This window comes from Mandrillus leucophaeus, unplaced genomic scaffold, assembly GCF_000951045.1.
Source record: "Mandrillus leucophaeus isolate KB7577 unplaced genomic scaffold, Mleu.le_1.0 Scaffold389, whole genome shotgun sequence".
Taxonomy (NCBI): Eukaryota; Metazoa; Chordata; class Mammalia; order Primates; family Cercopithecidae; genus Mandrillus; species Mandrillus leucophaeus.
Window position 1 is genome coordinate 5,395,638 of NW_012104131.1, and position 23,449 is coordinate 5,419,086.

A 23,449-nucleotide genomic window follows, 5' to 3' on the forward strand; every position below is an offset into this window, starting at 1 on the left:
CTTAGTTGGCCAGCCAGGGTTGGAGATTTGTAATTGTTGTGTCACTGGAATTTACCCGTGTATTTAACTGGCTTTTGCTTTTTATACTCTGTCCCCTTCCCCCTGCCATCTGTACTTCAGACAGTACCTAAAGTACTACTTTTAAATTCTAAATTAGTTTATGCCACACCTATGCCACTTACAGTGGCTTCCCATCACACTCAAAATAAAACACCAGCTCTAACCCTGGCATCCTGAGTCCTGTGTGATTGAACACAGTCTGCCTGACTGAACACATCTCCTACCCGCTTCTCCTGCACTCTGCATGCTTGGCCAGTGCTTCTCGCCTCACCTTCACCTGAGGAACACTTGAGGAGCTTTTGAAAAAACATATCTGTGGCCTACCCTAAAGCAACTAAATCAGCATAGCTGTGGGCCTCCGGAGATTCCACGGTGCTGAGTTAAGAACCTGTAAGTGCACAGCTCTTTTTCTCAAGCATCACCCTCATTCCCATCTAAGGGCCAAAGCACTTGCTATTGCTTCCTCATGGAAGCTTCTCCATCATCTTATGCTTCTCTCTCTTTATTAACTCAGGTCCATATTTGTTGGGTCACTTTGTCAAACATTGCCCACTGCCACGCTCTTCCAGCCACACCCCACTAATCAGTCTCTGTCACGTTAACTCATTTTAGTTTCATCACAACATTTTGTGATATTTTGTATTGATTTATTTGCTTATTTGTTGCCTGCCTTATTTGGTGCCATTTTCCCTGTGATTTATTCACTGCCACACCTCTGTGCCTAGGACAGGGCCCCATAGCAGTTGCTGAAGATCATTGATAAATGAATACATGTTTTATTGCAAAGTGCTAAATGATAAAGCTATTGAAAGTAGGGATCTACATCTTCAACATTTTTTCCTTTTTTTTTTTCAAGAGGGTCCAATAGAATTTTCTGTACAGCATATATATTTTGACTAAGTGACTCTTATGAAACGTATCTAGAAAAAATAAAAGTCTAATTTGATTACATTTCCTTGGAGGTCTACCTTTTAGTGTTTTTTAGATCCTACTATGTGACTTCTCCATGACTGAGTTAGTGCTATCGCTTCTAAGTTGTGGCTACAAATAAATAAACAAGCAAGTGAGTGAGTGAGTGGATAAGTACCCCCACAGTCTGGTATGAATGCTCTCCTAGCATCTCTGCTCATTACCTAGTGCTCTGAAAATCCTGATAATAGTTGTCATCGATTCCATGTTGACAATGTTCCACAACCCTGCTAAGTGCTTCCCATGAATTCTCATGCATCTGAGATTGTTGCTGGCATTATCCTCATTTGTCTAAAAAGAAAATTGAAGCTTAGAGAGAAGCTTGCTTCACATTACACAGTGAAACCTTGAATCCAGGTTAGAAGACTCCAAAGCTTGTGCTCTTAAATGTGATCTTTTCTATCTTTGCATTCAGCTTCTCTTTGCTATGATGCTCTTTTACTCTTTCCCAGCCACCCTCTGTCACTAACCTCAGCCAAAGAATCTCTTTTCTATAATCCTCTCTGCCTCTCCAAGTCCTAATTTATGATTCCTGCATCTCCCACCCACCTCCATGATATCTCTTGGCACATCCTATCGTGATTCTTTTATTGTCATTTACTATTTCATATCCTCCATTCCACTATAAGCTCCTCCACGGGAGGGACCCTGTGTTATCCAGTAATGTCTGATAGATGATAGCTGCCAGTGTTTATAGACTAAATAGAATAATGAATCTGTTTCAAAAGATGAAGTGAACATACTGAACATCATGGCTTTTCTTTTACAACCCGTGATGGTTTGTCATGCTCAATGATCTCAGTCCATCTTAATATTTTTAGCTGGTACCACACCTTTTGGCTTTAGTGAATATTTTGCTTGAGGTTGCCCAGAAACAAGCATGGGGTGTGTCAAAATAATCCAGGATTCAGGAAAGGAATGTATGACTAGCAAAAAGTAGAACTTAATAAATATTTGTTGACATGAGAGGATAGGAGGGTGAGAAGTGATAAACAGTGAAGGTTAGGAACTCTGACTTTGTGTCTCAGCTCTGCTGTTATATAGCTGGGTGTCCTTGGGATACCTGTTTCATCCATCTCGTCCTCATTGGTACAATTTGAATTTTCCTGTAATTTAGTGTATTTCTTGAACACTCACTATGTGGTTTGCACTAGAATAGATTCCAAGCATCCAAAGATAAATAAGATACAATTTCTTACCTCTAGGAGTATGGTAGAGAAGGCAGACATACAGACAAGTAACTTATTTGAAAATATCTTTAATTTATATATGCATCTATATTCAGACATAATTTTTCATAAATGCAAATATGTGATCATATACATTTTTATCTTCGGTCTTATTTTTTCCCTTTTTCACTTGGCTCTCTAAAGTCTAATATATATCTCTACATATTTTTATATTTTTCTTCTTGTTCATATAACTCTATGAAAATATATAGGATGTTTTTAGTTATTGCTTGGTCTATAAAAATAAAATCCTATACTTTTTTGTAAATTGCATTTCTCACTCAATGATACCATGTGAAACTCCTTCCAAGTCATCTGGTTAGCTCTGATTCATTTTTTAAAAATTAATATCACTTTATTTTTCAGAACAGCTTTAGGTTTATAGAAAATAAGCAGAGAGTTCCCACATACTCCCTTATCCTCCCTCCCCCACTTTCCCCTATTATTAATGTCTTGCATGAGTGTGGTCCATTTGTTACAACTGATGAGCCAATATTAATATATCATTATCAATTTAAGTCCATAGTTTACATTAGGCTTGACTCTTTGTGGATTTTGGCAAACATATGTCATGTATCTACCATTATAGTGGTGGATTCTGACAAACCTATGGCTCTTAACAAACGTATAATGACATGTATCACCATTATAGTATCATACAGATGACTTTGACTATGCTAAAAATCACCTGTGATTCCCCTATTCATCTCTGCCTTCCCTCAGACTCCAAGCAACCACTAATTTCTTTACTCTCTTCATAGTTTTACCTTTTCCAGAAACTCATATTGTTGGAATCGTACAATATATAACCTTTCCACGTTGGCTTATTTCACTTAGCAATATGTGTTTGAGACTCCTCCATGTCTTTTTGTGGCTTAATAGCTCATTCTTCTTATCTCTAAATGAGGTTCCATTGTATGGATCTACTACAGCTTGTTTATTCACTCACCTGTTGAATGACATCTTAGTTGCCTCCCAGTTTTGGCAATTATAAATAAAGCTGCTATAAACATTTGTGTGTAGATTTTTGTGTGGGCATAAATTCTCAACTCATTTGAATAAATAACTAGGAGTTTGCTGGTAAAGGTATTTTGCCTTGGAGTTTTCTCTATGTAAAGCTTCTTATATCTGGATTCAATTTGTTTATTAAATATAAGACTTCAGAATTTTTCTCACTTTTGAGAAATTATTTTTTAAGAAATTTTTTCTTTTTCTCTAATTTTTAAAATGTATTGGCAAAAAAATGTTTATAATAGTCTCTTATGATCTTTTAATGTCTGTGGAGTCTGTCGTAATGTCCCATTTTTCCTTTCTGATACCAGTCATTTGTAATGTTTTACCCCTAAGTTTTACCACATTTGCAATTTTACTAGTCTTCTCAATGACTTGAGTTTTGGCTTTGTTGATTTTTTCTATTGTTTGTTTTCTACTTTATCAATGCTTTTACCTTTATTATTTCATTTCTTCTAATTACTTTGGATTTAGTTTGATTTCCTTTTTTAAAAAAATTTTATTTCCCTATGCTTCTGCAGTCACTGAAAGTTTGACTTTCATCTCTAGCTTTTTGAGATGGTTGTTAAAATATTGATGATACATGTATTTTAATTTTAATATGTCTTGCCAGGGGGCTTTCAAAAAATTTATAACACTTTACATTTCATCATCAGCATATGAAGTTAAACATTTCTTCACATCACCATCAGCAATAGCATCATATATCTTTGAAATCTTTTGCTGATAAGATAGGTAAAAAGTGAAAATTTACATTTTTCTAAGTAGGCAATCTTAGCATACTATGGTGAGTGCTAGGGATAATGTTTGTACAAAATGACATTTTTGGTGCACTGTGGTACTGGGAAGGCTCCTTGGAGGAGGTGGTGCCAGAGCTAGGTTGTAGATGAACTCCAGAGGAGTTTGTATGAGATGATCTCCAGGATACTTTTGGGTCCCAAAATTCTCAGAAGAAATTATAAGATATGAAAACATGTGAGAATTATACAATCATATATTGCCAAATCTATCGTTTTGGTCTCCTATAGGGAGTGGCCAAATTATCAAGAATCACAGAAGCCTGAAATGTCTGTTTTCTTTCATAGCAATGGAGGCATTCCTACACAGCTTCATATGACATTTATGATTTAAATAAAAGGTCAGTGACTTCCCAATAAAATCTATTAGGCTTTTCTACTGTCATATTTTTAAGGAAACCCCAATGTGAGTTATTCTTTTTGGTAATGTTTCCTTTCATCTTCTTTCCAGGCAGCTGATTACAGAAGAGAGGATTCCAAACAACACACAGTGGGTCACATGGTCACCAGTGGGTCATAAATTGGTTAGTGAGTCTCTCCAGTTGTCAGAAAAATATTGGCTAAATTTTTCATAGGCAGAAGTTACTAACCCTGATACAAAGCAGTCATCTTAGGAAGTCAATACTTCACTCTAGAATATAGTGTTATTGCCCAAGATAATATTTTACTAGCTTAACAAAATAAATATAATTCCTGAAAGTATCCATTGGGAATATTTATTCACGGGAAAATGCATATTGAACTCTTAAGTTCTAGTTATCTATTGTACTTAGATATTTTCTGAGTCACACCTGCTTTCTGCTAGTTCTGTGTTCTTCTGTGTTACTATAGATATACCTTTAGGTTCTATAGTGCTAGGAGAATGTCAGAAGTCCAAAAGAATCTTAACAAGAGGATCTAATGTTTGTCTGCAGTTGAACTTCTCTCTTCCAGAATGCAACTGCCTTCCCTCTACTCACTCTCCCAATAAAGAAATATACAAGCATATATCATCCTGTAGAAGTGGTCAGCCTTCTCGGTCTTCGCATATACTTTAGCATTCAAATAGTGATGGTTGTGTGCTTCTTATTTTTAACACATTATTAATAGTTTTAGGATTATTTTGGGTTTATAGGCTGTACACTTGTAATTTAAGTAAGAGAGGGAAGGAGTAAATGACTCTTCCTGTTTGAATGGAATATTTGACTATGGTAATCCTTACATTTGCAATAGATAAGTGTTTCTAAAACTCCAGGATAAAAATATAATATGTTATTATAGATATCAATGCTTGTTTTTTTCCTTCTAGGCATATGTTTGGAACAATGACATTTATGTTAAAATTGAACCAAATTTACCAAGTCACAGAATCACATCGACTGGGAAAGAAGATATGATATATAATGGAATAACTGACTGGGTTTATGAAGGTAGAAACTTTAAAGCTTTTTCAAATCAGAAAATCTATAAGCTTTTAAAATAGTTAAGTGTTTCTTTTGCAATGGGAAAATTTAAATGAGATTCAAAATAAGTTGCATTGTTTAAAACGGCATCAAACTTCTCTTAGAACTCACAGCACCAGGTGTCTCCTAGACCAAGAACTTAACTATTCCTAGCACTCCTCTGTCCTCGTTGCCTGACAATACTCCTTTTGTCTCTGGTTTATTGATACAAAGGGCTTTTCTGTGTAGATAGACCTTTTCTGTCTTTACTGGAACATAAAAGCCTCCAGAATAACATCAGATACTTCTCTAACTAGGCCTATCTAACCCAGAAGTTACTAAGGAAAGCTAAATAATCCCATCACATTGAGAAGATGATAAAATAATATCTACAGGTTGGAGAGAAAATGCCTATTTCATAGAGGATTTGTATTTATTTGAACTTGGACAAATTATGATTTCCTGTTTTTAAGAATGAAAAAGCAATTAGAAAGGCTTAGGAAAAAGTGACTAATAAAACTAAAAAAGTTAAAAAGGAATATTCTCCCTTTTAGGATACAGAGTTGTAGAAACTATTAGGAACACATTTTAGAAACTTTGAAAATATTAGAAAAACATTTTTTATGTCTGTATTTGCCAAGATTAAAGGCGTTCTGGGGCTGTTCCAAACTGTTCACAAGGTTTCCTCATACTTATTAGAAAGACTCATCTATATTTCATCGTATTATTTTTTTCTTCTTTGTAGTTTAAAAAAATAGTTTTTCTTCATGACTTAATTGTAGTTCTTACCAAGTCCAAGTCAAGTTTAATTGACTCATTATAACAGCAACAACAAATCACACTGAAAGAAAGATAAATTTTCATGTCCTAGAAATAAGTCCTTGACTAAAACTTACAGTGAAATTTACTAACACTAGCTACTTAGAGATTCTTTAACCCTTGGACAGCACAAACCAGTCTCCAGGATCATTGACAAGAGTGGCCTCTTTCCAAAGCTCTGACCCTCCCTCAGAAACAGCTGGCCCTGTGGAAGATAAGAGGGCAGCTAACACTTTCATTCTTTCTAAAGTAGATGATCGCTGGAGGGAGACTTTTGCATGTTCATGACGAGGCCATTCTCATGCAGAACAGCTTCACAGTTCCAACTTGGGCCTCTCTAATAGCTTCAGTTCCTAGAAGGAAATTACTATATTGTCAACACCGAAAAATATGTCCTGCATTCCAAATAACCACTAATTCAAGACAAAGATCACTACCTGCTACTTACACTTACAAGTAATTCTAAAAACCAAAATCTTGGTCTGATTATATTGATTTTATGTAACTGCAGCTGTGTTATAGACCGCAGTCAATGGGTAAAAGTTACAAAGAATGATAAGTCAACTCAGTATGAACAAGTTCTTAGTATAATAGCAACCATGACTTGGAGTCATAAGGGCTGGGTTCTAGTTCTTGTCTCAGGCAATTCACTGGATCACTCCATGCCTCAGTTTCCTTCTCTGTGCAATGAGCTATGAATCATCACTCAGAGATCTTTGTGGAGACTAAATGTGATATGTTTTGTAAATTCTAAATTGCTACATAAGCGTGTATAGATCAATGATACAGATATGAGACAGTCAAAGGAAGAATAGGCTGCTTTACCTGGTAGTAGGTTTTCTGTTACTGGAAATACTAAAATAGAGGCAGGAAAGGGCAATATAGCACGGAGATGAAAAGCATGAGTCAAAGGAGATTTTGGTTGATTTTTGATTCTACCAATTCTTAGCCATGTGATCCTAGACAAATTTCTGATCCTCTTCAAGCTTATCTCACTTTATCAATACAGTGGGTTATTGTGAGCCTTACCTGAGGTGATAGATGTCAATTGCTTATCAATACCTGGTGCATAGTTAGCACTCATTGAATGTTAGCTGCTCATCACAATAATTATTATTACATTTTATTTCAGTAATTATTTTTGCTATTATTCTTGTTGTTGAAAAAAAGCATTTGGAAATAACTTGTAAGGAAGTATCAGGCATCTGAAAACTGATTAGAATGCATGATTTTCCAACCCTAAGATTCTAGTTTCTATGCTTTTGCTTTTACATTTACACTTACATGAGACTTGTGGAATATATAGGAGTCTCCACTCAGTCTACTTAACTCCTCCCTTCCCGGTTGGTAAAGGAGTTTTCAACATATTAAGAGCCAGTGATTAAATGTCCCATGTGTAGATGCCATAATAATCATAGGGACGAGCTATCTTTGCCAGAGATTGAGAAGAAGCCCAACAATGTACTGGAAAGCAAGATCCTGTCGTTTATTTGCCTCCCTCTTTGACCCTCTTCTCTTACCCATCATGTATAAGACCTTCTTCTCTTATACACCAGAGCAGTGTGTTAATCTAAGGGAGTTTTCAGTTTCTGGGCTGGGCAAGGAGATGTTTCTCAGTAGGGGTCTCAATGGAGCTCCTTGCCGTTCTAAATCCATCCTCCCCACACCTTGTTTGTGCCAAGAGTAGTAAACTCTGGGCACCATATTGGTTTGATAGCCTGGAGCTACACACCACCCACCAGTACCCTGCGGGCTCAGTACAAACTGAGCCCAGTTGGGGAGAGTATGCTGGCATGTTGACTGTTTGAAAATTAGAAAGGAGAATCAGCCTCCTGTGTGAAATTTACTTTTAGTATGTTTTGAGGCATAAATTTAGAGGATTATAAGATAAAGAAAAAAATGTAGAGCTTATATTAAATATTGCATGCTAAAATATTCTAAAATGGTCCAACGGGTTACTTATTTTTACAATCCAGATATATCCTTGAAGATTTTATTTTTATTCATTTGTATTACTCTGATTTTGGAAGCCCAGCAAATGCAAAGTGGTTCATTAGTTGAACTCTACTGTAATTACTAAAGCTAATGAGAACAATATTTTGAATGCCAAAGCCAATTTATCAGCTACTTCTTGTAACAGAACAATTTATGTCTTTTTTCAGAGGAAGTCTTCAGTGCCTACTCTGCTCTGTGGTGGTCTCCAAACGGCACTTTTTTAGCATATGCCCAATTTAACGACACAGAAGTCCCACTTATTGAATACTCCTTCTACTCTGATGAGTCACTGCAGTACCCAAAGACTGTACAGGTTCCATATCCAAAGGTCTGTGCTCCCGTTCGTACAGTGGTTCCATGATTTGATGGGAAGAGAATGGTTTCATTTAATCCCTTCCTGCTAATGAAAATATTGTCAGTCTCTCTTCAACAGCTTGCTGTGATTACTCTTGCTGAAGTCAACAGCATCTGGCAATTTTAAAGTATTTTTATTATCCCAGGAAAGAGTGTGATTTAAGGTTTTGTAATTTCTCCAAAAACTTTGAGGAATGACAAGCAGAAAAAATGGGGAAAATGCTTTTGAAAGAGATAAGGGGAATGAAAATGTTTGAATGGAGGAAAAGAGAGGCTATAATTGAATCAGAAGCTCATCTCATTTGTAGAAGTTGGATTGTGCCCTAGACGAAGTTGCAAAGCTCGGTTATATATCAGATTGTATTACTAATTAACGGGATACATGACTAGTTTTAGTGGTTCTATTATAGATTTGGCACTAATGTAAATTTTTCATGTCCTACATTTGGAATAATAGTGTCACGTCTTGGTTTTCAAAGCTGTTCTCCCCCTCAGGGTTGCGTGTTTACTAAAATTGAAGAGCCTTGTTAAGCAGTGTAAGCCAGAGAAGATGGAGTTTAGAAGGGAACCAGGGATTCTTCACTAGTACCGTAATAATAATGGCTACAGTATTGTCTGCCGGAAAATCTAATAGTAAAGTGTTTTTTCTGTAAGAAATTTGGAAAAGGGGATTTTTATTTTTACCAACTCACTCAATTTGCTTTATGAAGAGCTGCCATTTTAGGAAGACAGAGGAAGTTAAAAGAAAAAAAAAGATCAGAGACTAAATATGGAGATGTGTTTTCAGTGGAATGTTATTTTTTGATGAGCGAAACTGGCACACACAAAAAAACTCCATAAAGTGTTCTCACTAAAAATATCATATTATTTCTAACTAATCTGTCAATCGAAGATCTATGTGTATATTTAAAAAGGTTTTATAGGTTTCAGTCATAATATTGATTGTAAAGCTCCATCATAGTGAACCTGAATTTAGAGTGGAAATGATGGCTTCCTAATTGACATCGTTGGCTCAGGTAAACTGATTTTTCTGGTGGATGGTGTCTTTGGCAGAACCCAAGGAGTTCTTCATACTGACAGGCGTCAAAGACTTTTGGTCTCAGGGAGACAGGGTATATTTGCAAATAATAGAGTTGATTTTAAGAGGTTTATCTCTGCTTTCTCAAAGTGATAAATTATAAAGATATAAGCATTCATTATTTAAACAGAAGTGCTTTGGACCTTCCGGTTTTATATATATACTCGGTGTGTGTGTGTGTATTGTGTGTGTATATATATATATATACACGTATTCTGTTTCTGCCTGACCATGAAAAGGTTGCACTTCATGACTCTCCCTTATGTTCATTTTATTTATATTAAATTGTTGGAATGTGTCTGATTGTGATAATTTTATGGCCATAATGCAGACATTTTGTGCTGTTTTAAAATGTGTGCAATGATGTTACATTTTTTTTTTTTTGTCAATACCAATTCTGTGATTGTTTTTTCCTAGGCAGGAGCTGTGAATCCAACTGTAAAGTTCTTTGTTGTAAATACAGACTCTCTCAGCTCAGCCACCAATGCAACTTCCATACAAATCACTGCGCCTGCTTCTGTGTTGATAGGGTAAGACTCTTGTCCTGAATGCTTGGCTTGTAAACAGTTTTACACTTTCTAGGGAGAACTTTTCAAAAGTGAATGGCAGAGTGGATCACAGCTGTGTCATGCCCACTGACAGTCATTCATTCTTCCCTTCAGCGACTCTTTCTTGAGCATCTTCACGTCCTCAGGCTGGGCACAACTCTAGAGATGAGGATGACAATGGACAGAGCAGCCGGTCCCTGGTGTCATGTAGCTTACATTCAAATTGAGGGAGACAGACAAAAACCAGATAAACAAAGAACAGTGTAAAATGCCAGTAGTGATAAATGTGGTGAAGAAAACCTGAGCAGAGCAAAACGGATGGGGCTGATGAGGGAAGGTCAGGGAAGCCTCATGGATAAAATGACCTGTGGCAGTGATGTGAAGAGCAGGAGGGCTCCATCCCCACCGATAGCAGGGGACAGAGGAAGAGCAAGTGCAGAGGAGATGTGCTTGGGGTGTTGGAGGAACTGCAAGGAGGCTGGGGTGACTGGAGCCTTTTCAGTGAACAAGAGAGTGGAGCGGACAAGGTCAGGTCCCACAGAGCCTTGTAAGGCCTAGAGAAAATACAGGAAATCTGTGGGTTAAGTTTAGGGAGCTCCAAGGTCATTTTGTGCTCCAAGACTTCACTTGCTGAAATCATGTCAGTGGTTTGAAATTCTACCAGGGAGCACCTTCAGCCCCTTGTTTATTTTCCTGTAAAGGAACCAATGTACTGGGTACAATTTATGGCTGGCTGATAGCTCCATATTCACTCATTTCTGTTATTTATTTGGTCTTGTTGCTGTTTTTTTTGTTGTTGTTGTTGTTTTTGAGACGGAGTCTCACTCTGTTGCCCAGGCTGGAGTGTAGTGGTGCCATCTCGGCTCACTGCAACCTCCGCCTCCCGGGTTCAAGTGATTCTCCTGCCTCAGCCTCCTGAGTACAGCTGGGATTATAGGTATGTGCCCGGCTAATTTCTGTATTTTTAGTAGAGACGAGGTTTCACCACGTTGGTCAGGCTGGTCTTGGAGTCCTGACCTCATGATCCACCTGCCTTGGCCTCCCAAAGTGCTGGGATTACAGGCGAGAGCCACCGTGCCCGGCCTGTTGCTGTTTTTAAATAACAACTAGCATACATTGAGTACTCACCATGTGCCAGACACAGGGATTATCACATGCTTTATCTTAGGACTCTTCAAAGTCACTCTGTCTTTCCAACAACTATCATCGTGTGCCTGTTCACAGATAAGAAAATGAGGCCTACAGATTAAGAAAATGACGAAGTAGGAATCTGTATTCAAACCTGACTTTCTGGCTTGAAAGAACAAGCTATCAGACACTGCTTCATGTCTCGCTCTGGGTGATTACGGCTGGTGCCCTAAGATTCCCGAAGGCACCGTCACAGCAGGGTGGAAGCATCCATTTTCTCTGGGGTTGCATTAACTACATCAGGAAGGCTGTGGGTTGTGCTCTGTGGTTAGTAATACATTATTTTGGTTAGAAATATCTATAGTAACCCATTCATTTGGGGGAAAATCAATTAGTAAGTTTTTAAAAAATTTTCTGGGTTTTGTCCAATGGAGTAAAATTTTACCCAAAGCTTTCAAAGTTTGCCTTTTGGTTCCATCCAGTCACCTCTTTAATCATCATTGATGGGCAGCCTCTGTTTCTACTGCCAAATGTCCATAGAAAGCCTGTGCCCTTGTAGCACTTATCATCAGTAGATGATAGAAAACATTCAGATAAATGCCCCCAGGAATGATAGGAGACGTATGAGCAATAGAATGGAGGCACTCTGAGGACAAGAACATGGGCTTTTCATCACCCCAGGACCAAAGAATGCCCCCTGGAGAATGTGCCCATTGAGCAGGCTGGCTTCCAGCAGGGCGCAGTGAGGAGGAAGGACACTGAGGTGGAAAAAACAGAGCATGGAAAAGTCAGGGCTTCCCAGGAGAAGACCAGTAGAGCCTGGTGTTGCCTTTTGGTCTGTCACCAATATCTGCCTGTAGGGAGGATGAGCCATGAGCACCTGCTCTGAAAAAGATTCCTTCTGGAAGGGGCTTTAGACCTTATCAATGGTTTACAAACTTTTTAAGGACCTGGAAACCTTTGTTCAAGTGAGATATAATACAGAAGTGTATGGCCAGAAAGCAAATGGGAGATTGCTTCTCAGTTTTGGCAGGCCTAGTCCTTGTCCTCCCTCCTTCGCCCAACAGTCCTGGGAGCTTAGATAGAATCTGGAGTGGTTCCAGGACACAGTCACAACACCATTGTGAGGCACAGGTGAGAGAACCTCCCACTTTACCGAGAGAGGTAAAGTCATTTGCTCAAGGTCACACAGCAAAGTAGTGTGGAAGCTGGGAAAAGGACCGAGGCCTATGCCTGCTGGACCAAAATATTTGAATAATTTAGTTAAAAATGTATTGAGTCCTTCTCATGGGCTGGGACTGTGCTCAGTGCTCTGCTCTTGCTGTCTCATTTATTCTCCAAAGAGACGAAGTCTTTCCCACTTAGAGATCCCTTTCCAAGGCACAGCTGTGTGAAGTGCTGGGCTCAAGAAACAAGCAATTCTCAGGATGGATTTTTGGCCTTATGTGAATTCGTCAATAAGTTCTTGTTCTCAGTAGTTCTTTAAGTCACACTTAAGCCTCACTATGGAGATTTTGTGTGGAATGTATATTACCAGAGAATATTGTTTTTTGGAAATGCCACAGGAACGTGTTTTTTAGGGAATTTAAAATATAGCTCTGGTCTCCGTTAACACTGGTAAGGTTGTGGTTTTTCTAGAACTAGACTCTAGATGCTCTCTGGAAAAAATGTGCTAGTACATGATGATGCACCGTTTTCTGGCCTCATGCAAAGATCCAGCTGGGCCAAGTAAATCCAGGTGAGTTATGCCTCTTAGTCACCTGCCCAGCCTGTTACCCGGTGATTTACTAGTTCCTGGAGTGGGAAGCCTGGCCAGGATCAGTGCCTCTCCTCCTTTCTGTGCCCATGTTTCCCTCATTAGTTTTCCTGTTAGGCCGTATGTCTTCACCACAGAGCCTGTAGCAAGTGATATCCACAGGAGTATGAGGCTGGTTTGTGATTTTGTTAGGAATTAGCAGAAATGAGTGGAAGCCCTGCCTCTCTGATAACAAGTGAGAAGGGAAGACAGGCTGCGTTTCCAACAACCAAGGCCTGAACTTGAACCAGGGTGAGTCTCCCTGCTACCTGCATTGATTTAGTGCTAAAGTTTAGATTTGCTATGCTTTAGATTTGTTATGCTGCTAATTTGTGTTCATTGTTCTTAATGAGAACTGGAAAGCTCAAAAAGTTGAAGGAAAACAGCACATAATGTAAAATCATAAATCTCCTAACTTTTATCTAGAGCAGTACATTCATTGTTGACTGAAGTAAGACAGGTTCTATGCGGTAGAGGCCAATCTTACAATCCAGTGTGTAGCAGGGTGCCTGCGACATAGCACATGCCCAACCAATATTTGTAGAATAATAGATAAGCAGAGGATGGATGGATGGGTGGATGGATGAATGGATGAGTAAGTTATCTAGGTGACTGTGTGTGTGTATAATAGTGGTTCACGCTGCCAGCACCATGGATAGACTTCAAAATGACCTTGCATAGAAATCCCTCCTTTTTATCTCCTCTCTGCAAAATGTTGTGACCTGAATCTAGACGATTGGAGAGGGCATGTTCTACTGCGGTAACCCCACCCAACATCTGTTGAATGGCTCTCGGGCTCATCACACCCAGCTCATGACATACCCCGTCCCTTCTCTCTCTGCTCCTGAATGACACAATAGATACAAAGTCTTGCTATGCCTTCTCTGAACTGTTACGACCCTGGCCTATAAAGCTGCAACATCAAAGCCTCAGATTGTCACACAGGAGAAAAAGAAACTGGAAGCTACTGACACCTGCAAGAGGCACATTAGGACTGGCATGCTACGAATGTGCGGGTGTACGGGTGCTGCAGCACTCAGATCTGCTTCATCTCATCCCACCCATTCCTCTCTTGAGGGATTTGTCAGCGAACCTGGGAGGGTTGGCATCCCCGTCAGAGCAGAGGGTGGCATGGAGCCTGCGGCCAGCACTGGCAGTACGCCCGCTTCCTCGGGTGATTCACTGAATTAATCATTCCACGGTCGCAGTTGCTCTTAGTAGCATTTTTCCCTCCAGTATTATTTCCAGTTGGTAATAAATACCTTATTTTAAGTATCCTTAATGCACCAAAAGAAACATTTACACAAATTAAGGGAATTAATAGTACCTAACAGACATTTATTAAATGCCTACTGTTTGCAAAGAATTATGCTGGGACAGGTGGTCACTTTACAAGGGGATTCTCTGTTGTGTGATTTTTAACAAGTCTTTCTCAGTGCATTCACATATAATTTGCCTTATAAAATTTAGTTTACACACAGCTCTCTAGGAATAGATTTCTTTAAGTGAGGAACTTTATGCTGAAAAGAAGCAAGAAGGTGAAGCTAGCTAGCAACATTTCCCAAATGGATGGGTGGAGGTTTCATAGAGGGAACGAGTATGAACAGGGAATCTGAAGCCAACAGCTTGAATTGAATCCCGGCTCCAACACTTCCCAGTTGGGTGATAGTGGGCAAGTTCCTTAAATCCTCTGCTGTTATATTTCTTTGTCTGCAGACAATGAACTGCAATACTCACCTTATAGGGTGGTCATGAGCTTATGTCAAGCACTTAGAACAGTTCCTGGCACATAGTAGACTCCACATGGGTGTGGACTAATTATTTTACATCCAAAAATTACTCCATCATTTTAGTATTAAAATCAACCGTATTCCCGTTGGACTAATCCAGCTGCAGAAGGTAGAAGAGCTTGCTGGTTCATATGTCTAACCTTGGTAAGTTGTCCAGGCTCTGAGGAAGGCCTGGACTGCAAGGGCGGTCCCTCTTCCACCCCACCAAAACCATTACGTAAGAAAACTACTCAATACTGGCCTGTTTTTGCAGAATAAAAGCAGCATGCAGTGTGCAAACATAGATGATAATACTGCTGGCTGGATTTTTCTGGTTTTAAGTGGGACTTAAACTTTTCAGTAAAAAGGACAATTGAGCCATTGGCTTTATTTATTTATTTATCTATTTATTTTGAGACAGGGTCTGGCTGTGTCGCCCAGGCTGGAGTGCAATGGCATGATCTCAGCTCAATGCAACCTCTGTCTCCCAGGTTCAATTAGTTCTCCTGCCTCAGCCTCCTGAGTGGCTGTGATTACAGATGCGCCCTACCACGCCTGACTAATTTTTGTATTTTTTGTAGACACAGGGGATCACCATGTTGGCCAGGCTAGTCTCGAACTCCTGACCTCAAATGATCCACCTGCATTGGCCTCCCTAAGTGCTGCTGTTACAGGCATGAGTCACTACGCCCGGCAGGTTTTTTTTTTTTTTTAAATGATTCTTTGACATCTCAGACTGGCATAATCTTGGCTCAGGGCTGCCACCGAAGAAAAGTATGTTTATAAGAAAATTCAAAAATTCCTGTCTGCGCCAGGGGTGAACTGCCTTGCTGAGCATGCACAGGGTGCAGAGTACACCTGGGGTCATGGAGAGTAACCCAGGCCATGCAGGGTCCAGGACCATGAACCTTTGATCTGAAAATGGGCAGGGAAGATGATTGATGCACGTGAGTTTCCTGGCTGACTTCCCAAATTCCATTACTCAATGTTTTCAAATGGGGAAAAGTTGCTTTTATATTGCTGATTTCTGAACTTGACATTTAACTTATGACTTTTAGTAGATAAAACCATTTAGTACTGGGTGATCCACTAATTATTGTTAAAAGTTTTTCCCCCCATCACTAACACTTCGCTCAACCAGAACACTTTAAAAAAAGAAGAATATTTCTGGAGCCTAAATTCCTCATCTATGCCCATGGAATTTTCAGATGTTGTATATATAACGGTGGAGAGGCTTTTCCCACCTAGAGGGAGGTACATCAGTTTCATCAGATTGTCCAAAGGGTTTTTGGCCTGAAAAGATAAGAACTACTGATATGGGACAGGGGTTAGCACACCAGGGTTTATGGGCCAAATGCAGTCCACTGCCTATTTCTGTGTCGTCCACAAGTAAAAATGGTTTTTACTTTTTTTTTTTTTTTTTGAGACAGAGTCTCACCCTTGCCCAGGCTAGAGTGCAGTGGCTCGATGTTGGCTCACCACAACCTCTGTCTCCTGGGTTCAAGCAATTCTCCTGCCTCGGCCTCCTGAGTAGCTGAGATTACAGGTGTGTGCCACCACGCCCGGCTAATTTTTGTATTTTTAGTACAGGCAAGGTTTCGCCATGTTGGCCAGGCTGGTCTTGAACTCCTGACCTCAGGTGATCTGCCCAGGTTTTACATTTTTAAGTGGCTGGGAACAAAAATCAAAAGAGTAATAATATTTCGTGATATGTGAAAATTTAATGAAATTCAAATTTTAGCTTTTCAGTGGAACATTAAATGAACTCATTCATTTAATTATGGTCTCTGGGTGCATTTGTGCTACAAAGGCAGAGTGGAGTAGTGACAGAGAAGATGTGGACCACAAAGCTTAAAATATTCACTCTCTGACTCTTAACTGAAAAAGTTTTCCAACCTCTGGTCTAAAAAACTAATTTCAGAAAGCTTCGTTTTCTGTTGTGCTTTTCATACTTCCATTCTCTTTTCACGGATTTATTGCCTGTCTTGGGTAAAGTGTATTCGCCTTTCCGTGTTCTCATTTAGCTCCCCTGCAGTGGGCAGACGCAGAAGCATCAGACTGGATGAGATGTCTGTATTCCCCAGCATGGAAAGAGGCAGTTGCACTCGCAGCCCCTGCAGCCTGGCGGTTTGTGATGAGTGCAGTGAGACCTGGGAGAGTGGTGTGGGAGAAGGTTTCCAAGAAGACATCGTGAATGAGGGGACATTTAGGCCAAGACCTAAGGAAGTTAGAGCTTGGCAGCCACTTCAGGCTGAAGAGCAAGACTGAACAAAGAGGGAGCAACTGGGGAACCTCATGGTGTGTTGTGAGAATACTAGCCACCCAGACTCGGTAGTATATAGGTTCTCCAGAAGCAAGAAAACGGACTGAAATGAAAAGGGACCCCTATTTACGGAAATGCGGTGCTCTGCTGCTGAGTGAAGGGGTTCGGTCTTGTTTCAGTACCTGCGGCTTGCAGCAGGGTGGCATGGAAGCCCGTTATCACTAGGCACATTCGCACATTAAGTGTTCCCAGCTGTAAAATGGGGATGATGAAGCTGTGAGGGGCTTAAAGGGCTTTACCCAGCACCTGACCCATCCCAAGTGCCCAGTAAATGTTTGTTGTGTGATTAGGTGTCTGCGAAGGGAGTGGAGATGGGAATTGATCTATGAATTCCGAGGAAGGACAAAGCTATAGTCCTTCAGTATGACAATATGACAGTTCCCACAGGTCAGCAGAGGACTTTCCTTTCTTCAGTGCTGCATTCCATGGACATATAATTAGTGCCTGTTTTGAGTCAGGCATTCTGCTAGGCCCTGGGGACACCCTGTAAAGAACTTGCAGTCAAGCAAGGAGAAGGGCAGGCCCAGTCTGTAAAGGAGAGAGCAAGTGGATCTTGTGAGAGCATCTGGGATGGGGACGAGATGCGGCCACCAGACCAGGCAGGAAGAAGGGGATGAACACACTCATTTGGAACCCTCTGACAAAAAAGAGCAAAGCTGCGATCAGACACTTGAGAGCAGGGATTTGTGAATAGTCATCCAAAACCACACTGGGGGAGGAGGAGGGAGCAAAAAACATAAAGCATCCATTGCCAATAATGTGAGGGAGGCCAGCAGAAAAGTAAATGATGAATTCCATGCACTTCACTATAAATCAGAAGGTGGTTCCAAAATTTTTTTTTCAGTATGTGTTGAGGAGGATGTACTGCTAGAGATACCTCTGTTTACATAAATTTATGTGAACATACCACAGGGTTCTTTCATTTCTTTTCAGGGTTCATGGTTTGACTTTTGAGAAATGTCTTTTTACAGTATACTTTGATTTTCAAAGTTTGTGGAGGTGTGAGTCAATTTTTTCCCCTTTGAAAATGAAGTTGAGAAAAGGGTCAGCTGTAGTTTCACCCTAATAGAATTTTCTGGAGAAGCACGTAAAATACCAGAAATACTCAAATCTTAGCCAGTGTCCATGGCCTCACTTCCCTCAAGACAGCAGAAAGGAGATGCAAAAACACCACCCTTGAGTCCCTGGCACCACCAGCGGCCAAGTTGAGGACTTGATAAATCCTGAGCTCGTGGTTTGAGTCACGCGTGTTAAGCCACTGTAGAATACTGTTGCTGCTTTTCCTGTTGGATATATTTTAATTTTCATCCCAAATTAAATTGCACTTTAAGCTTTAAGAAAAGGTGAAATATTATATTAAATGATTTCATTAACCATTTATAATTCTACTTCCCATTAAGATTGATTTCTTTTCACTGAATAAAATATCTATTTGTACCAAGGTCTGGCAATAGTCATATTCATTCTCTCTCTCTGTTCTTCCTTTCTTTCTTCCTTCCAGGGATCACTACTTGTGTGATGTGACATGGGCAACACAAGAAAGAATTTCTTTGCAGTGGCTCAGGAGGATTCAGAACTATTCGGTCATGGATATTTGTGATTATGATGAGTCTAGTGGAAGATGGAACTGCTTAGTGGTGAGACTGAATGGGGATGTTCGGCTTCTAAAGCAACATGTGATCAGAGGGTCTGTGCAGTCGGGGAGAGTGAAGGCTGGGAATCAGGAAATGAGGTTTGAGTTTCTCTTCTTTCTGACTCTGTCTGATCCTGAGGTAATAAAATCTTAAATAAAACTCCTAGATAACCTGCCATCCCGGGGTGCTTCTATTTCTCCTACACTGACTAGTCATATGTTTTAGTTATGGATACTATCACTCGGGAAGGGAGAGGGGGTGACTGGCCACAAGATAGAATCTGATGTCAATATTTTAAAAACCAAAGAGGGCCAGCAGCTGCAAGCTCAACAAAGTGTGTTTTAATAAAGATAATATAGGGAATGGGGAATAATTGGCTGAGTGTGTGTGAAACAAAACAAATACATGAGGCCACAAACCCATTACCATACTGTCACTGTCTTTAAGCAGGAAACAGCTTTAGAATGCAAATAAATAACTGCCAGTCTGAGAGGGTGGCAATCCTGAGGCCAACTCTGTTCATCCAACCTTGAGGTGCTGGGAGGCTTCTAGCCAGGAGACCACGAGGTCCAACTAAGATGATGGTCAAAGTTAAAGTCCCTCTGGGAGCCCACAGGCTCGGAGGGGTGGATCCTGGAAGAGGTTTGCTGGCATATGCCAAGGACACCTCCCCAATCCCCCTTATCTAGTCACAGACCCTGTGCCTACACACCTACCCTTCCTACTGCCATCCTGGCTAGGCTCAGGGCATATTCTCACCTCCCAGAACTGGAGCCCCACATAACTTGATTCACTTATTTATTTATGTAACAAACATAGAATTCCTGTTATGTTCCAAGCTCTGTGCTAAGCTATGGATTTTTTTCTAAAGTGAATTAGTTAGCATGCCGGCCCCCAAAATGTTTCTGTTCTAGTTGGGAATATTATCAAAATAAATAATAAAAACTGCCACTTACAGTATACCAAGCATTGTGGAAGCTGAGGATCAATGTTTGAGGAGCTGGCTCAGGTCACAGGACACAGTCAGAATTCAAACTGCAAAACCCAAGCTCTTTGCTTGCTGCCAATGAAATCCTCATAATACCAAGGTTGTACCATAAAAAGGGCTCAACCAAGTACCACAGAAGGAATAGAGGGCAAAAGAAGATGATCAGCTCTACTGAGGGCAGGCGGGGTGGGGAAGGAGATGATGTGGGAGAGCTATAGAGTAGCCTGGGATAAGTTGCCATGTGCTGAACAGATAAGGACAGAAGGCCATATGAGCAGAGGGCTGTGCAAAGGCATCCAATGTGAATAGCTTGGAAGATGCAGGAACTAAGGACTTAGGGGAGAGGCATAGTGGGGAGCACTGAGGCTAGAGATATAGGCAAAGGCTAAGGTGCCATTCTGGGAGTTTGGACTTATCTCGTAAGAAATGGGGAGCTGTTTCAAGGTTTTAAACAAAAGAGTATCACAATGGGACAGGACTATCTATTGCTAACTAACGTAGCAGAGAAGAGCAGCAGGATCTCCAACAAGGAGATTCTGGCAACAGACCCCAGGCAACCTGCTGAGGACATGAACAAAGTCCTTAGCTGTAGAGAAGGACAGTGAAGTCAAAGAACTAGGTGACAGGGGCTGAAGGAGGTGACTATGAGGAGGGCAAGAATCTAGAATGACCCCCGGGTCTCCAGCTTGGGTGAATAGGTGCTACTAACTAGAAGAAGAATGAAGGAGTAGAACAGGTTGGTGGGACAGAGGAAAACAAATGAAATTCTCTTTAGTTCTGTGCATTCTGGATTTAAAGCACCAGCGGAGCTTCCAGAGGGACCCAGGATATAACTTTTGGCAAGAGAGGCAAATGATCTAATGTAATGACTTGAAAAATACTAACAGAAATAGAAATATATGAATGGAGATAGTTTTCAATTATTATAAGTACAGTTCTATTTATATTACCACAAATTATGGCTATAGATTTCATCTTATTTCTCTTTGAAACGCTGTCATTGTGTCTTTCCCTTCCTAGGCACGGCAACACATTGAAACGAGTACTACTGGCTGGGTTGGAAGAGTAAGTATTATAAGTTGTGGGGTTTTATGGATGAGTCAGCTACTCAGCTATTTGATATGCAGTTATTCAAAACTAGGGCTCTAAGTGATACGTTATTAATAGCAATATTAGTTAACTTATTTCTCAGAATTTGTAAATGCTCCCTATAAAGATATCTTTTTGTAGAGAATATATAACACACACAGTTGGAAAAAGTAAGGGGACAAGTGAAAAATCAAAATCAGAGCAGACAAAACATAACGCACTCCCGGCAAATTGTAGCTCCCAGTGAGTTAAAGGGTAACCATGGCTGAAAGTCGGCCAAGGTGTCCAATGTGGTCGTTGACCTCACATTTGAAGTTATGTGCTTTAAAGACAGAAAACATACGTTCTGTTCCCATCCTGCACAGATGCCTAAGGAAAGGTGACTACAACCAGCAAAAAAATTCAGCAGCAACCACACACTGCCCACTAAGCACCTCTCTTTGGAGGAAATAATACTCGTGGGCTTATGCTTTATTAGGCATCCAGATGCAGAGCTTTATCCAGGAAAGTGTGGTGACCCTTAGGGACTTGTCATGCTTCTCAGTCCCACTGAGTTATATACTCCTTGTACAGAATTACCACCCAGATTGCGATGACCATGGAATATAATGAGTTGATGAAGGAACTCCATTCATCATGTCACCTTGCATAGTAGATGAGGAATGAATCTCACTTAATTTTTATGATGACTTCGATTAAGCCCCCTTTAAGAGGGAAATAAAGTGACCCCCAAAATGTAAAGATTTTACACCTCTTGGATCATAGAGATGAGGTCGCCAGTCCAAGAAGACAACCCCTTCTAGCTGGGCTTGGCGCTCCGGCAGCATTCACACGTCCTTTTTCTTCAGGCATTGATTGGGCAGAGGGGAGAGGTTTGCCAACATGAAAAGTGGTTTCCTCCATGGCAAGAGACACGCTACACTTCCTCACGACTCTTTGAAAAAAATATGTTTTTTCCTCTCTGTATTTAACCAGACAGATGCCACTTTTCACACATTTCTACTAGGCACAACTCCATCCAGGGGAAACAGGGAAATGTATTAAAAAGATAAGGCTGTGAACACAGGTCTAGAGAGGGGAATGTGTTTCAAAGCTCTGTAATGAGAACACCAAGTGTACCGCACGCCTCAGCTTGCTCCATAAATGAATTCGCTTTGAATCACTAAATAGAAGAGGGAAGCAATTTTCTTCCTTCCCAAAATGGGAGCTGATGAGAGAGGAAACATCGAGGGCGAAGTGAACCAACAATTTTAAAAGACCATCTCCTACCTGCTCTCAAATGTAGCTAGGAAATCAAAATCGTAAACCAACATATTCCTTTCAGGCTGGGATAGACTCTCTTCTACTTAAACTGCATTATGTTCTGAGTACTATATTTTATTGAACTGTAAAAAAACGGAAATTTGTTCTATATTTCTATACAAATATTTTTTGTAAATTGTTGATCATATTTAACAAAATGAAAAGGCTTATAATAAAAATATACAAATTTTTTCCTATGAAATATACAACAGACATTCCTTATAGTATGTAGTCCAGAAATGGTTAAATACTAAGTCTGACTTTCGAAAAGAAATATGTGTAAAAACAGGAAAGAAAAATATCCCCAAATTACAAACCACCCCCAACCTGAAACAATAAAAAATAGTATGTCTGTTTCAAGAGAGCACATTTGTGACATTGAGGAAATTTACTGCTCCAAACTGAAAGGTTAATGCTATTTTCCAGGTGCTTGCAACCAGAAGTCATAGTTATCATCCATAGAGAAAAGATGTCTCCAAATCAGCAACAACTTCTATTTATTGTTTTCTACAAGCCTCTTTATATGCATTCTCTCATTTACTGCTCACAAAAATTATCTATGAGTATGGTGTTTTTGTTCACATTTTATAGAAAGAGAATTTTCTTTTTGAGACACTTTAATTTAATTTTAATTTGGCGTATAAATGGAGCATGGATTTTTCAGCATAGGTATTGGAGAGGACGTTCTAAAACTAAAGTTGGTACTGAGATGAGACCTGTGCTTTAATGTTCTTTTGTTTTCTATTATTTTCTAGTTTAGGCCTTCGGAACCTCATTTTACCTCTGATGGTAATAGCTTCTACAAGATCATCAGCAATGAAGAAGGTTACAGACACATTTGTTATTTCCAAATAAATAAAAAAGTGAGTATTCTTACATAATTTATTTCATGTTGACCTCTGGTTTTTTTTTTTTTTTTTTTGGAAACCAATTTGATGTGGAAATCATTTGGTAAGGTGGATCAATGTGTATAAAAATCAGATTAATTTAAACTCCTCAGTGATGTATTGTGTAATGTGGAACGAGGTGGGGAAACCCAACAAGAAAATCCAAGGTTATTTGAATTCCTGATATAAATGATTTAATCCTCCCTTTGAACAGAGAGAGTGTCGAATCAATCTTTTTTTTTTTTTCCAAAAA

At 39.8% G+C, this 23,449-nt stretch overlaps 1 protein-coding gene across 1 annotated transcript in view; it reads left to right on the top strand.

Annotated features, from left to right (window-relative positions):
- DPP4 (dipeptidyl-peptidase 4) overlaps positions 1-23,449 on the top strand; it is an 85,308-nt gene that overhangs the window by 33,790 nt on the left and 28,069 nt on the right. The window contains exons 6-13 of the mRNA XM_011991008.1: positions 4,355-4,407; positions 4,518-4,590; positions 5,355-5,475; positions 8,469-8,629; positions 10,151-10,263; positions 18,798-18,933; positions 20,939-20,983; positions 23,065-23,172. Coding sequence (XP_011846398.1) covers positions 4,355-4,407; positions 4,518-4,590; positions 5,355-5,475; positions 8,469-8,629; positions 10,151-10,263; positions 18,798-18,933; positions 20,939-20,983; positions 23,065-23,172 — 810 coding nt within the window. The remainder of the gene's footprint in view (positions 1-4,354; positions 4,408-4,517; positions 4,591-5,354; positions 5,476-8,468; positions 8,630-10,150; positions 10,264-18,797; positions 18,934-20,938; positions 20,984-23,064; positions 23,173-23,449) is intronic.